General features: G+C 39.6%; 2 protein-coding genes across 3 annotated transcripts in view; one reads left to right on the top strand and one right to left on the bottom strand.

The window, feature by feature from the left end:
- Window positions 1-13,612, bottom strand: part of LOC110846930 (junctophilin-1) — a 29,508-nt gene that overhangs the window by 14,155 nt on the left and 1,741 nt on the right. For both annotated transcript variants that reach the window (XM_022093778.2, XM_022093770.2), the window contains exons 2-3: window positions 13,478-13,538; window positions 4,398-4,609 (exon numbers count right to left, since the gene is read on the bottom strand). In XM_022093778.2, coding sequence (XP_021949470.1) covers window positions 4,398-4,609; window positions 13,478-13,538 — 273 coding nt within the window. The remainder of the gene's footprint in view (window positions 1-4,397; window positions 4,610-13,477; window positions 13,539-13,612) is intronic.
- On the top strand, window positions 6,567-8,608 carry LOC110847006 (quinone reductase). The gene is made up of 4 exons (XM_022093855.2): window positions 6,567-6,899; window positions 7,151-7,286; window positions 7,391-7,627; window positions 8,159-8,608. Exons 2-4 carry the CDS (start codon window positions 7,166-7,168, stop codon window positions 8,389-8,391), a joined length of 591 nt encoding a protein of 196 aa, XP_021949547.1. The 5' UTR covers window positions 6,567-6,899; window positions 7,151-7,165; the 3' UTR covers window positions 8,392-8,608.

Consider the following 13,612-nt stretch of genomic DNA (forward strand, 5'->3'; position numbering starts at 1 on the left):
TAAATTCCATCATCAGATCAAGACAGCTTCTTGGGGGATTTTCTAATTTCCCGTCGACTTTTGATAACGGGCTGCGTTGCCATGCTTGCAACGTCTCAACAGACAAACTTGATTCCACTAAAGGGAACAACCAGGTGGCTGGATCAGCAGCGGCCAAATTTAATGTCTTTAGCGCCCTCAAGTGCGACTCCAACTTGAGGTACATTACATCCAGGGGAATCTTCTCCTTCTGACTGACGTTACAAATCACTAACTTCAGCAGCTCCCGGATGTAAACTTGCATTAAAAGGCTCTCTCTTCCATAAGTCTGCTTCAAAGCATCCAGCGCCTGTCCATAATTTTCTGCCGTCTGAGGGAAACTGCTCACTAGCTGCAATGGTTTAGTTCCAGGTACCATAGCTTGCAAAAGGGATTGGAATTTGTCGGAGTCGTGGATCTTGGTGTCAACGTGGATCTTCTCAAACTGAGACCACCACCCTAGCCACTCTTTTAACTCCCCATTGAATTTCCTCAGCTCTATTTTCGGCAGCTTGAATGACTTCGTGTGATCGGTACCGTTTGCTGGAGTGCTGCTGCAACTTGGGATCTGGTTTGATACCTCAGGGGTTATAGCATTACGTGCAATCCTCTCAGCCACTAAAATCTTGTCTTGATACTTCTCACAGTCATCTGCTTCAGTTTCTAAATCCACATCGGCTACGTCGTCATCCAACATGGCTTCTTTCACTTTGTCATCTTCATTGATGAGCTTAGTCGACGCCACATCCAGTTTCTTCAATAAGTCCAACAACGTCTGCCTGTACGGGACTCCTGTGGCGATTTCCGCTTCTATTTCGTTGCAAAGCTTCGTGACCTGTTGTCTCACTGGCTTCCGGGACTTCTTTGCTCGATCCATGGCCGCTACTTGAACCTCAGGACCGTGCAAACCCAACAAACGGAAAATGATTAATAATTTTTCAACGTGGTTTTAAACTGGCAACAATCTCCACCTCAAAAGTCCCCGACTGTTCAGGGCAGGGCCCACAAAGTGGCAAAATAATTGTTATTATCCACGCGAAAAGACTACAATGGGACGACCTCACGGACTTGCCGGTTGCTTGGCTCCCCTCTCAATGATTAATAAGGAATTCTATCACCTGCTAACCCCCCGAATGCTCAGGGTGGGGCCCACAAAGTGGCAATTTGTGAAGATTCCTTCCTTAATTGAACTTCCTCCTGGTCACTGTAGAATCCGACTCGACTCCCCTATCACGTCGAGGTCACCAAAATGTGGCGTCTGCTCTGAGAACACCACTGGGTCAGTCCCGATCAGATACCCTCTGACCAGCGTTACACCGAATTTGACGTGGGGGATGATTACTACGAGTAGGAGGTCAGCTCATAAATCCACTCAGAGTAGCAAAATAAATATAACATAAAACTTGTTATAAATCTCTTAAATAATTGCTACTTTATTTACTGTGGATTAATTAATTGTGGAACATTCTCTCAAAACACGTCCACACTACTTGAGTACTTTTAACGAACTAAAAATGAGGGCCAATAAAACAATGAGATGACGAAAGACTGCGCTCGTGCGGGACACTCAAATGTCAGGGGCAACCTAAAACTAACATTCATACATATCATCTCAATCACAACTTTTACATGAAATATTACATACATTACTATTACTCATCAGATTCGACAACTACCTTGAAAAGCTCTGGAGCTCTACTAGAAATTGAAAATGATGTTTTATTTTCAATGAAAAATCTTCAAAGTGAAAACCATCATTCTTTCTTCTTGGATTGCAAACTTTCATTTAATTTCAAACTTTGCCTTCACACATGAAGCATTGGACGGGAGGAGGATGAAGAGTGAGTGGAAAGTTTTGAGTGACAAAGGCCTCCAACTCTGAAATTGGTGTTGGTAGTCGTGGCTTTCACTCTTCAACTTTTGTTTTCCTATGCTTCAATCCGAAAATCTGGAATTTCTCGTCTCTCTCTCTCTTTTGCATGATTGAGATTGAGAGGTGGGTAAGAGACTGGCTGAGATTCGTTAAATATAAGCTGCTGAGATTCAAGTGAAGAATGTTTGTCTGCCAATGTGAGATTATTTAAACGCTGTTCTAAATAAGTACGTTCTATAACAAAGGAACTGTTTTATTCTCTTCATGCAAAGACAAATCTCTGAAAATCCTCATTTTCACACCAAGCACAATTGGAAAATTGCATAATCTCCAAAGATTGCAGATTCTACCACATTTAAAGACTCTAAAACGAATCAATTTTATTAAATTTGCCCGGAAAACCATCACGAGTCCTCATTTCCACCCTCACTGGTTGGTCTCACTGGAGTTTTAATTGGATTTCACACCAGGATGCTCACTTATAGGAGAGCGAAATTATAGGATTTGGTAATAAATCAGAGAGCCGGAAATCCAAGAGAAAATCCTTGATCGTTGGTCTCACATTTCTACCACGTCATTCTTTTTTCTTTAAACTGTAGGTTTTAATGCTACGATGAATCGAAAATTTTGGGAACATTTTGAGACGGCGAACCTTTACATTTGTAAAGGTTTGCCTATCTTGAAAACACGAGAAAAGAGAGTGACTAAATATCAAAGGGATAGGACGAAAATTGCAATATTGAGCAGAAATGCCAATAATAGAAGTCGACTGAATTTTGCCATATTATTCCATTTCTCAATTTCCTCAGCCAATATAACAGTTAACTTATACTTTCTTCATCATGCCTTTCATCTCAGACGCACAAGTATTTCACTGCAAGGATAAAGCAAGTAAACAGATCGCTAGAAATGCCAGAGTTTAAATAGAGGCAACGTCCTGCTTTAGGTTTTTTTTCATTTTTCAGTATTTTCTTTCATCCTCTTGTTGTTACCTAATTCATGGTGGGACATATCTATATTAAATACATTGTACTGGAAATGAAAGCTAGTTTTCATTGTATCGCCCACAAGAGAGCCTTCTATAAAATAATGTCATTTTTTCATTTGACCCTGTCTCAACTGATGAAATCATTATTATCCAGCCTGCAGGCACTTAACTGCAACTTCTAACGAGTTCAGACCACACGATCAAAAGAAAGTGAAAGTGAAGCAGTTCTAAACAAGGAGTAATAATAAGAGTTGTGTTGTCGTGACTGGAATAATGGCCGAGAGAAATATTTTTTTTACTCCGTCGGGTATATGTAACTCACACGGCAAGCACAACTTACTTCCTTCTCGGTGGAAAGCAGCCTTGTTGTGGTCGCTTTGATCTTGCTTGCTTGGCTGTAATGGTCCCGTGTTTGTGTCCCACAACTATGTTCCTGGGAGCATGTTGTGGTAATTGGTGTATGCGACATTTTACACAATTGGCCACAATTTGCATCATGATACACAATGAAAACAATGATGGGGAGAACTTACAAGGCCCTCAGAAGGATCATTATACATTTTCTCTTATGCCATGTATCAACATGCCGAGGGGACCCAGACACGTATGTTTTCAAGCCTTTTATCAGAAATGTTACCTCTTTTATTCCAAAAATATGGTTGGATGGACCACCGTTTATATTTAGAACAGTTTTCATTTTTTGAAGTGTGCAGCATCGTGTGGCTGGGAAATAAATATGTATTACATTCACAAAGAGTGAAAGTTCTCCACATGACTGGATCAAAAAGTACTTGAAGTGAAGCCACACGACCTGTTATGTAGCTGACCGATTGTACAAATGAATTGGCTTGGAAGAAAAATTGCTGCGATTGTCTGTTGACAGACCCATAGCTCATCCTCCGAAAGTTTTGATTTGAACCTATCTATACTCATGCCAATAACCAGTATAGCCACCCTTAATCGATTCGGTGGTACACACTTTTATGTTGCTCTTGCTTCATGAACTACAATGCAAAAAGGACCAGTGGGTCTGTTGAAAATCGAATGTCCAACTCCTAAGCCTGACATGAAATGCGACAGGCAAGGATTTGTAACAGATGGGTTTAGTTCGCCTCAAAGAATAACTTTATGGCATGCATAACATTATACGCAAATTATTCATGTTTATTTGTATCACATATAAATCTTCAATTCCTGTTACAAATACTTAGTCCTTGTAATTTATGGTCCTGCGTACGGTTTATTTACTGCAAGCGTTCATGTCGTACTTATTAACACTTTCACTCAATTTGTTAGAATATATTGGAGATGTTTTTTACGTTTCACATTCGCACAGTATATGTGAGCACCAGATTAAATGTCGAATTAAATCTCATTACGATTAAAATTACGAGAAATTAACTAAAAATGACTTGAAAGTTACAATATTTTCTCTGCTTTGTGAATTGTTCCGACTCGATGATACATACCATTATTGTTATTTGATGATTAGATAAATTTTCAAAAGTCGTGTCTTACCTCCGTCGGCGTAAGTCTCGGAGCCGTAGCCGTCCTGGAGGCCGTTGGCCCAGGTGCCCTCGTACTTGGCGCTGGAAGCGGTGGCCTGCCTCACGCCATAGCGACCCTTGAACCCCTGCGTCCACTCCCCCCGGTACGTCCACCTCCCTCGGTACTCAACCCCAAGCCCATGCCGTTTCCCATTCTGCCATTGACCCTCAAACGTGCTCCCACTGAAAGAATACCACAAATTCACAATCAGCCAGCATTATCAATTTTAGACCACCTCGAGAAAAAGCGGTGCGAAGAAAGTTTTGCCCTCCGTCCTCAACATTACATTCAATCGAGATTGAGAGGAGGTGAATTTCGAAGTCTTCTCACGCAACCACTTCATCTACTGCAGGTATTAAATTGGAATTGGACGGTCCGTTTTTATTTTGGGAGCTACGGATCTCGTTACAACGAAATAATAGAATAGCATAGCATCCGTTGGAGAGTATTTTATTCCAACCGCATCATCACATAATCTCTTCAGAATCTTCATAACACCTTCCGCGTGTGTGTGTGCGGAAAGCAACAATTTTCACGTTTCAGTTATATATAACCAAGTATTCTTCCAATCTTATATTTGCAATATGTATGAATGCACTGCTACGTTTGGGACCCAGTTTGGAGTCATTTTGAACCCCTTAAATTCAATTAATATGAAATACTACTTATTTAATTTTCTCAGGACCTAAAATTAGTGAGGACAGAAAATCATTCTTCTTGCCTTATCCGAATAGTTCATAACATCGTATTCTCCGGAGAATAATATGTAGCTCACAAAGTTTCCTTTGGACGACATCGTGCGAAATGAATTGTATGAAAGCTGTTATCGCAAAACCGTCCAAAACAAAACAGTTTATGCTGCATTCGATATTCATGAAATTTGACAGGAGCAAATAGAGCGGAACACATTCAGGGTGGAGCACCGTATGGACCTTTACTTCCCAATCGAGTATGCACACTTTACTAATTATTTCCATGAAATATTCTCCCAAATGTAACATCAATTTTCATAAATGTCTCGTAAATACGTACGTGCATGACTATAAGTAATTTGTTATCGAGGCATGTAGACATACTAAATAGTTGTGTCGTCATAAACTTAGACCAATTTGACGATTGTTCTAGAAATTTTTACTCGACCTTCACTCGCCGCATTCAATTGGCCGAAACTGATTGGAGTGGAGTTAGCTTTAGATTAGGAGGATAATGATTCAAGTTTCTCATGTAGGGAACATGCTTTGCACTCGTGAAAAGTACCAACCACCCAATAAGTAATGTTACATAATTATACGCAATATTCACGTGATAGACTTGTCATCCATCGTACATATTACAAAGCGTGACAGAAGATAGATGATGGCCTTCTCTAATAATTGGAAACCACGTTTATGTGCTGCCAGAAACATGTTGATTGAGACCGTGACTAGCATTACAAAGCATTAAATGGAGACTCTCCGTTGGAGACGAGAGGCAACAACGGGTTTTGGGTTTGTTTTAACACCAGAATACGTCAATAATAACAATATTCGCTGGATCACCGCAACTCTGGTTCTCTTATTGTTTTTGCTCTGTCATTCTGGCTTGTTCTCCAGCAACTTTGCAATATTATGCGAATATTGCTCGGCATCTATGCAATAGTGAAAAACTTGCTCGCTTGTCCCTGGGCTGACTGGCGATGATGCATGACATCGTATGTATGGCGTGGAACTCGTGATATGATTTGTATATATACATACTTGCATATGGCCCTGACTTTGGTCAGTTTGCATTAACCAATCCTATTGAACTCTCCTGCTGCAAACTTTGCTTTTGCTTTACAAAAGTACTTTCAATCTCTTTTACAAACTTTGTTGGTGTCCCAGAGAAACCAGGCCATATCCCGAATCAGGTTGGCATACGTAAGTAACTGGCCCTTCGCTTAAAACTTTGAAAGATTTTGACCACCCCAGCAGCGAAGATTTGATATTGTTTGTTGAGCAAAGTTTACCAACAATCCGCCCAGTTTAACAGCAGCCGAGAGGAATAAGTTACAAGGCAAGTCAAATACTTAGGAGTCACCATTTTCCTGGAGATATCTAAAACCCAGGATCCATGCAAAGGCGAAATTTTATAAATATAATATGTATATGGGTGATGTAGCGATATTCTGTTGCCTTTCCACCACACGGAGAGTTAGTTGGTCCCATACACACCGAACACAACCGTAGCTCGTGACCTTCATCCCGCAAAACGCGAGACACACACAGCAAACTCCACCGGTTAGCCCTGTTGGTTGACAATACTGACGCCGGAGAAGTATTTCTACTCGGGAGAGCTGAGAAGAAAGTTGGCAGTGTTTTTCATTCAGCAAGTTTCCCTGCCATAGACCGGTTGCTTTCTCAAAAGTGGTGTAGGAAGATTCTCGTTTGCGAATCACGGCTACTGCTTAGTGAAAACAAGGACTCATCGGAGGACTACACACAGTAATAAAAGGTTCGTTTCGCTACCGTTTCGTTTTACATTTGCCATCACATTATTCTTGACTGGAGGAACTTTCACTCCTTTGTCCTTGCTCATTGGTCCATTCATCTCCACGATTATCGGATCAAGCAAGATTCAAGATCTCTGTCTTGGTTTTACTTGTCCTGTCTTGCCTGTGAGCCTCACACACAAATGGTGACTGAGGTCGCAGAGGCTTTTTCGTATTCCTTGTGCTGAATGCTCCTTTTGCTTTCTCTTTTCAGTTGTTTGGGTTAAATATGTCTCGGCAGAAGATTCTCATCTTTTTGGGCTCCACCAGAGTGGGTCGAATGGGGGAACGTGTAGCAAAATTTGTGCAAGCGACGGTGGAAGAGAATGGGATGGAACCCATCCTGTTTGGTAATTCTAGCAGGCTCATGAATTTGTCAATCACGAAGAAATCAATAGGATTCCAATTAAACTTTAATCTCATTATTTTTGGTGCACTGCATGTATTCAAACAGATCCGTGTGAATTGCCGTTCGAAGTATTGAGACAGCCATTGCACTTCATGCCGAACCCGGAGGACGCTCCTGCCTGGCTGAAAGAGGCGGATGAGAAAATCAAGTCTGCCGATGGGTTCATTATTGTATCTGCGGAATACAATTGCGGAATACCCCCGGCTCTGACAAATATGATGAACCACTTTTCTCCTGCATCATACCGGCACAGACCTTGTGGAATTGTCACGTATTCCATGGGTGAGTGGTGGTAAATTTCTTGATGACGATTCATTTCGAGAAGTATCTAGTTCAATATACATATGAGTCACGAAAATCCATAAAAGGACGAGTATTGATTTCTTAATAATTTAGCCGAGTTAAAAATGCAGCATTTAAAAACTTTTGCAAAATCTATAAAAGCAGTCGATCAATTTCAATAGAATATTCCATTCTGCTTACTTATTCACGTCAAAGCTTTCAGCTAACAATATTTTACTGCTCAAACTGCGGAAACCTTTAATTAGAAATTCAAAGTTGTGACATGACGCAAGCGAAGAGTAAATAACATTTTTAGCTTTTGCAAGTAGTCAAGAAGAAATCCTATCATTTTTTTGATGAGTCACAGTTGCCCTTTCAAAGTGAATGTTTATGTCACTTGCAACTAACCAACAAAGCCAACTGAATTTCATTCCTGTAAAGTCATACATAAGCAACGTCATAGTTCAACTCTGAATTGTTTTATTTTCATGCAACCAAATATTGACATTGTGAATTTTGGCTTGATTTTAGGCATCTACGGTGGTGTACGAGCCGGGGCCTTCATTCGCCCCTTTGCCAGTGAGCTTGGGATTGTGACCATTCCAAGCTATGTTGGGATCCCAACTGTAGGCGAACATTTTGATGCGGACGGTACGTCCAAAACGGAAAGAATTGCAAATAACGTCAACAAACTTGTGAATGAAGTTGGGTGGTATGCCAAAGCTCTCGGAACTTACAAGACGGCAAATCCTCCACCGTCATAAAATATTTGTAACGCAAAGGAATACATAAACTAGATTAGAATCTAGTAAAATGATTTGCGATCACAAGCAGTATTATTGAAAGTGGATTTAGCGTGAGCATTTTTTTTTGGCCTGCAAAATTTATAGTTAATCCATGTATCCATGCTTAGTGAAAAATTGGGCACTTGCTTCAAATGATATTATTGAATAAATTGAATAAAGAACTATCAGAAATTAGTTATTTGCCGTGATTTTTAAACGACAAATTGTCAACTAAATAACTCAATAGCTACATATATTCTACTCATATCTAACGCTTTATAGTATGCGTATTCTCAAAATTAGGTTACTTATCGATTTGAGCTAACCCGATTGACCAGGATCCATTTTCCCTCATTTCACTCCAGCTTCTGGATATGTTATGATCTGGAGGACACTGTATAATCATCTCTTCAGGATAATTTATGACACACTTGCCGTTTTCCCTCAGCTTTCACCGGCACAAATCTGGGCTTTCACCAGCAGCACCACCAGTAAGCACTACTCAACGCTCAGCTAATTGAGTTTGATGGCACTGCTTTGTCTGACTGACCAAGTTACGTGAGTTGAACTCACAAAGGGTCTCATATAAGTTTCAGTTCATTATTGTTTTATTATCCAGCGTTTAATATCCATCAGGTTTGCTTGGACGGAGAATAAACAATGTCTCGGTTACCCCAAAATGATTTTGAATAATGTGTTTAAGTCTCTATTTTCCGAACTGGCGGAGCAAGATGTTGAAAAATGGCTGAAAATTTAAAGACTTTCACATTATGTCGCCAAGTTCGGGAGACTTAAATACCTATGCAGACAGATGATCATAAATATTCACGTCTAGCAGGCGAGACCATTTCTTGATGTATGTATGTACTTATGTATTTACGTAGATATTAGCAAACCATAGCTTTTGTTAGGATATTTTGCTACATATTTGTCCAAGCGTCACTATAGATTGCCTAAATATTTAAATCTATTCATACATGAATGCTGACGAAAGAAAGTGATGAGACAAAAGTCGTGTTTTATTAACAAAGGCATCTGTAGAAGAAAGTGTACTATCTTGTTCCGAATACACTTATCGAATACTTCATTCAATCTACAATCACTCAAAGTCGAGCATTATTTAATTCAGTTTGGTTAGATCTTAGGACTTGGTTCGTACATAGATATGAGTATTCAGATGCTTGAAGCCGGCTTGGTCATAAAATTATGTATGTCTAAATCAGAGGAAGGTGGACGAGAATGCAAGGAAAAGAGAGTGCTGAGCTACGTAGAGTGCAATTATACTCAATTATTTTCTTTTCTCGTCGAGCTAGTGTTATGGTGTAATCAGGAGGACGGGCGACGTGGCATTATGATGATGGGATGGCACAACACCACTAGCTGAATTTGGCAATATGCCGGTTTAAAAAATTCCAAAGGATTCAAGGGGAGCACAGACATGGAGTCTATTTTAGCATCACGACGAGCTCATCGGACCTCGATTTCATCTCAAACCAAATAACTGCCTCCTCCCATATGAACGAACAACGAACTAAATACTTTCTGTCCTCAGCTCCGTCACACTGCCTCATTTACGTGGATTTGCTTCCACCATCACAAAATTATACCATTCAGTCCAACTAATGCACAGGCCATTCCCAATGCAATGAAGGACAGCTCCCATCAAACACTTTGCTATTCTTTCGCCAGATTTACAAATTCTTTGCTTTCCGTTAGTCCATGGCAATGATTCACTACCATTCATACAATGCGTCATTATCCAGTTTGATCTTATTCGACCAATTCCTTGCAAGCGAAATACACAGAATTATTACGGAATTCATGCTTAATGAATGTTCAATAAATTATGATCCCGTGAAAGGCACGGCGTGATGATAATAAGATATTGTGCAACACTGGTGACTCGATTAGTAGAAAGGATTGTCTTATCGGTAACTGCATGACCATCCATCTGTATTCTATTTCTCATGTTTTAATTATTTAAGCTTCGTATGTATGTATTTGTGTATATGTTTCAGATATACACATATATACATATATATGTATATAACTGAACGGATTTATTTACTTCTGCTGAAATCGAAACTTATCGTACATATGTAAGTGCGTGAAACATGCTCATCTTTAAATTCGCAATTCAATACTGCTATAAATAATATACGTTTCCCAAAAATAAATGCAAATTATAATAGTTCTTTGATAATGAAAAGAGCATGCTCTACATTTTGGGTTAGTTATCAACGATGCTATCAGCCATCGTACTGTGATAATAAATAATTTGGAAATCACCGCAAACAAAATGTTTCTCCCATTTATCAGACGTCGTTTTCACTGTGTTTGGTGGTTAAAATGACAGAGCGCATGCGATTTCCTACAATAATTGAGTTCTGCATGAGTTAGATAAGTGAAAACTAATAGCATTTCGTCATTATACGACACAAATCATAATAATATGATGGCAGAGGTTTCGTATAGCGTTGGAGGCTGATTTATTCATCTCTAATTAGGAACCAGTAAGAAGGTTGGCTGTTCAGTGTGTTCAAGTAAAACCGTAAAACATGTGCAAATATATATGACACGTAATTTGCTGTCTTTCAGGCTAAGATTCTACTCTCTTCTTTGGTAGACGTGTGGCGTTGGATTCTGAAAATCTGCTAAAAATAGAGCAAAATGAGACAAACTACTTGCATACAGATGTAGATATAAGGAAGACGAGAGTGACTGTTCGCAAACACTTGCATCCCATCTGTATCGCACACAACTGACTGGATGATGTGAAGACTTATCGTCTATGTGTGTATACTGCCAAATGGTAGGATGTTATCATGACATGATAGTTGGCTTGTACTTTTGTACCAGCTCTAGCAGCATCTCTCGTAGTACTGCTCTTGGATGGCTGACTGACTATATTATTACTTACAGACTTACTCTTGCCTTTCCAATGCATCATTTTCTATTAATGCTCTATGCATTTTCAAAGTTAAAATAATTCGCCTGGCTTTGGTTTCTGTTCGATGTTCGTTGTTGGCTGAAATCCGGAGCTGGAGTGGAAAACGGAGGCTAGGAAGAGATAGAGCTTAAGTAGAAGTACAAGGTACGCGTATATGCACGTCTATAAATTTGTACGATACGGATGTATGTACATAACTTTCCTCCTCAGCAATACGTAGGGATTTCATTGGGACAAACTTTTACCGTGTGCATTACGAACACAAAAACTCCTCATTTGCCAACTTTTAGCATTTCATTGAGACTTGGTTTGGGCGACTGTGTTGCTAAAGTTGTGTTGTATGATATTCGAGAAAAATTTAACCATTGCAACTAATCTTTTTGGTTAATGGTACAGCTGGTAATGTATGACAGTCATTTTGTTACATGCCGCAGCAGATAGTGCATGCATAAATACATATATTGCACCCACATCTATTCTCATTCACCGAAAGTAACCGAAGTCATCATTACACATAAAACTATGCAACTTTCATCGGTTGTTGGTGTCTCCCAGTTTCAGAAAGCAGAAAGAGTTTCTTTGACAGAGCTTTCCGTGCTGCATTACATGAAGGAATGCAAACTCATAACTTTGCATGGCTTAATGTATGAATCATATTTTTATCTTTTCTTAGCGTCGTTACACTGTTTCAGAAACACCCAAGGCGTTAATTCGGCGAGTACTAGGTAGGCACTAGTACATACAAGACGCAAATGTGCAGTGTTCAACTTTAAGGTTTGACTGGGCAATAATAATCATGAGTAATTATTCTTTATTGGTCGTCTCAAATTTTGGTTTCATAGCTTAACTTGAATAATTGAACCCCACGGAGGTCAGTTAACTCCTTGGTCCCATTTTACGGCCCCTGTTTACACCTTATCGAACTAAAGCAAAACCTACCGTAGAAAGCTTTGGTTTGGTTGGACTTTGATAATTTGTGCACTTTCTGGTCACACTTATCACGTTTCAAGTTCAAACCCAAAGTGCCTTCATTTTGGGTAGTGATATAATGTTAAAGAGCTCTTTATGTAGTTTTATTCAAATCTGGTAATAAATCAACTCTTATGAACAGCTAAATACCTATAATCAATTCATCAGTCAATTAAAATAATACTCGCTAATGCAGTGTGCTGCATAAATGTGCAAGTGCTAAATTATGTATACGTTCAGACGCCTAGCTAATTAATCAAAGTAGAAAGGACTACATTTAGCGTTATTGTGAAACAAGATATGAGAGGACAAAGAGTATTTTTAGGTTACAAATGACGGGTTGACCATTGTGTGCAGCATGTATAGTCTCCACTCTGGATGTGTATAGCTCTCAAAACAGAACATCATCGCATGGCTGTCCATGTAAGCAATTAAGGTATATATCGCATCACACAGCACAATTCTGTTACCGAACCCAGGAGAAAGCTAAAGTGGTGGAAGGACGACTAAAATATTCAATGATGTGGGTCGTATACGATGCTCGCAACACAGTTTCTCCACTGCCACACACTATCCACCAACCAACCGTCCCAGACAAATGAACAATAGTTCCACATGTTTCAAGAAAGCACAAAAAAAACCATTTTCTTTGTTTTTAGAGAACTGTGTGATACCCCACAAGTCTTATGACACACTTTGGATCAAGCACGTCTTGCTTTATTGTTTACTGGGACTGGGGAAGAACGGGGATGAACGCCGTCGCTATTTGGTTCAAGGAGAGCTTGTATATTGCATTATGACGATATGGGATTTCTTCAACACTCGTGTCAATACCGATCCAAATACTCATCGAATATTGCTCTTGGCTCTCTGGTACTTTTTTTTCTTTCTTCCTCCCACCCACCCAGAGCCGCAGCGCTCCTTGGGAAACTCTCTTTCAAATTTATGGCTGGTTTTATATGAATCATGCAGTGAAGAAATAGGGGATTAAAATTGTGAAATCTTTTATGATCCATATAAATCCAGAGTAAGCGAACGTAAAATCAAGTTGTTTCAGTCACTTCAAATTTGAAGTTGGAGAGCGATTATGTCGGATTTGTCGAAAGTGAAACTAAGCAGATAATTGACGTAGGAGTTGGTAATTACCTGGGCCAGGTGTATACGCCGGAAACTTCAAAACCAAAATGCCAGGATCCAGAGTATTCTCCTAGAAACAAAGACAGTAATGAATAGTGCATTCATTTGCATATTATCTGCGTGACATAAGATTAAATCATTATT

This window comes from Folsomia candida, unplaced genomic scaffold (genome assembly GCF_002217175.1).
Source record: "Folsomia candida strain VU population unplaced genomic scaffold, ASM221717v1 Fcan01_Sc001, whole genome shotgun sequence".
NCBI lineage: Eukaryota > Metazoa > Arthropoda > Collembola > Entomobryomorpha > Isotomidae > Folsomia > Folsomia candida.

Bases quoted from the DNA above. Each gene is read 5' to 3' on its own strand.
- LOC110847006 (XM_022093855.2), top strand. From the start codon at position 7,166: ATGTCTCGGCAGAAGATTCTCATCTTTTTGGGCTCCACCAGAGTGGGT. The intron at 7,287-7,390 runs GTAATTCTAGCA...GTATTCAAACAG, and splicing joins GATGGAACCCATCCTGTTTG to ATCCGTGTGAATTGCCGTTC. The intron at 7,628-8,158 runs GTGAGTGGTGGT...GCTTGATTTTAG, and splicing joins AATTGTCACGTATTCCATGG to GCATCTACGGTGGTGTACGA.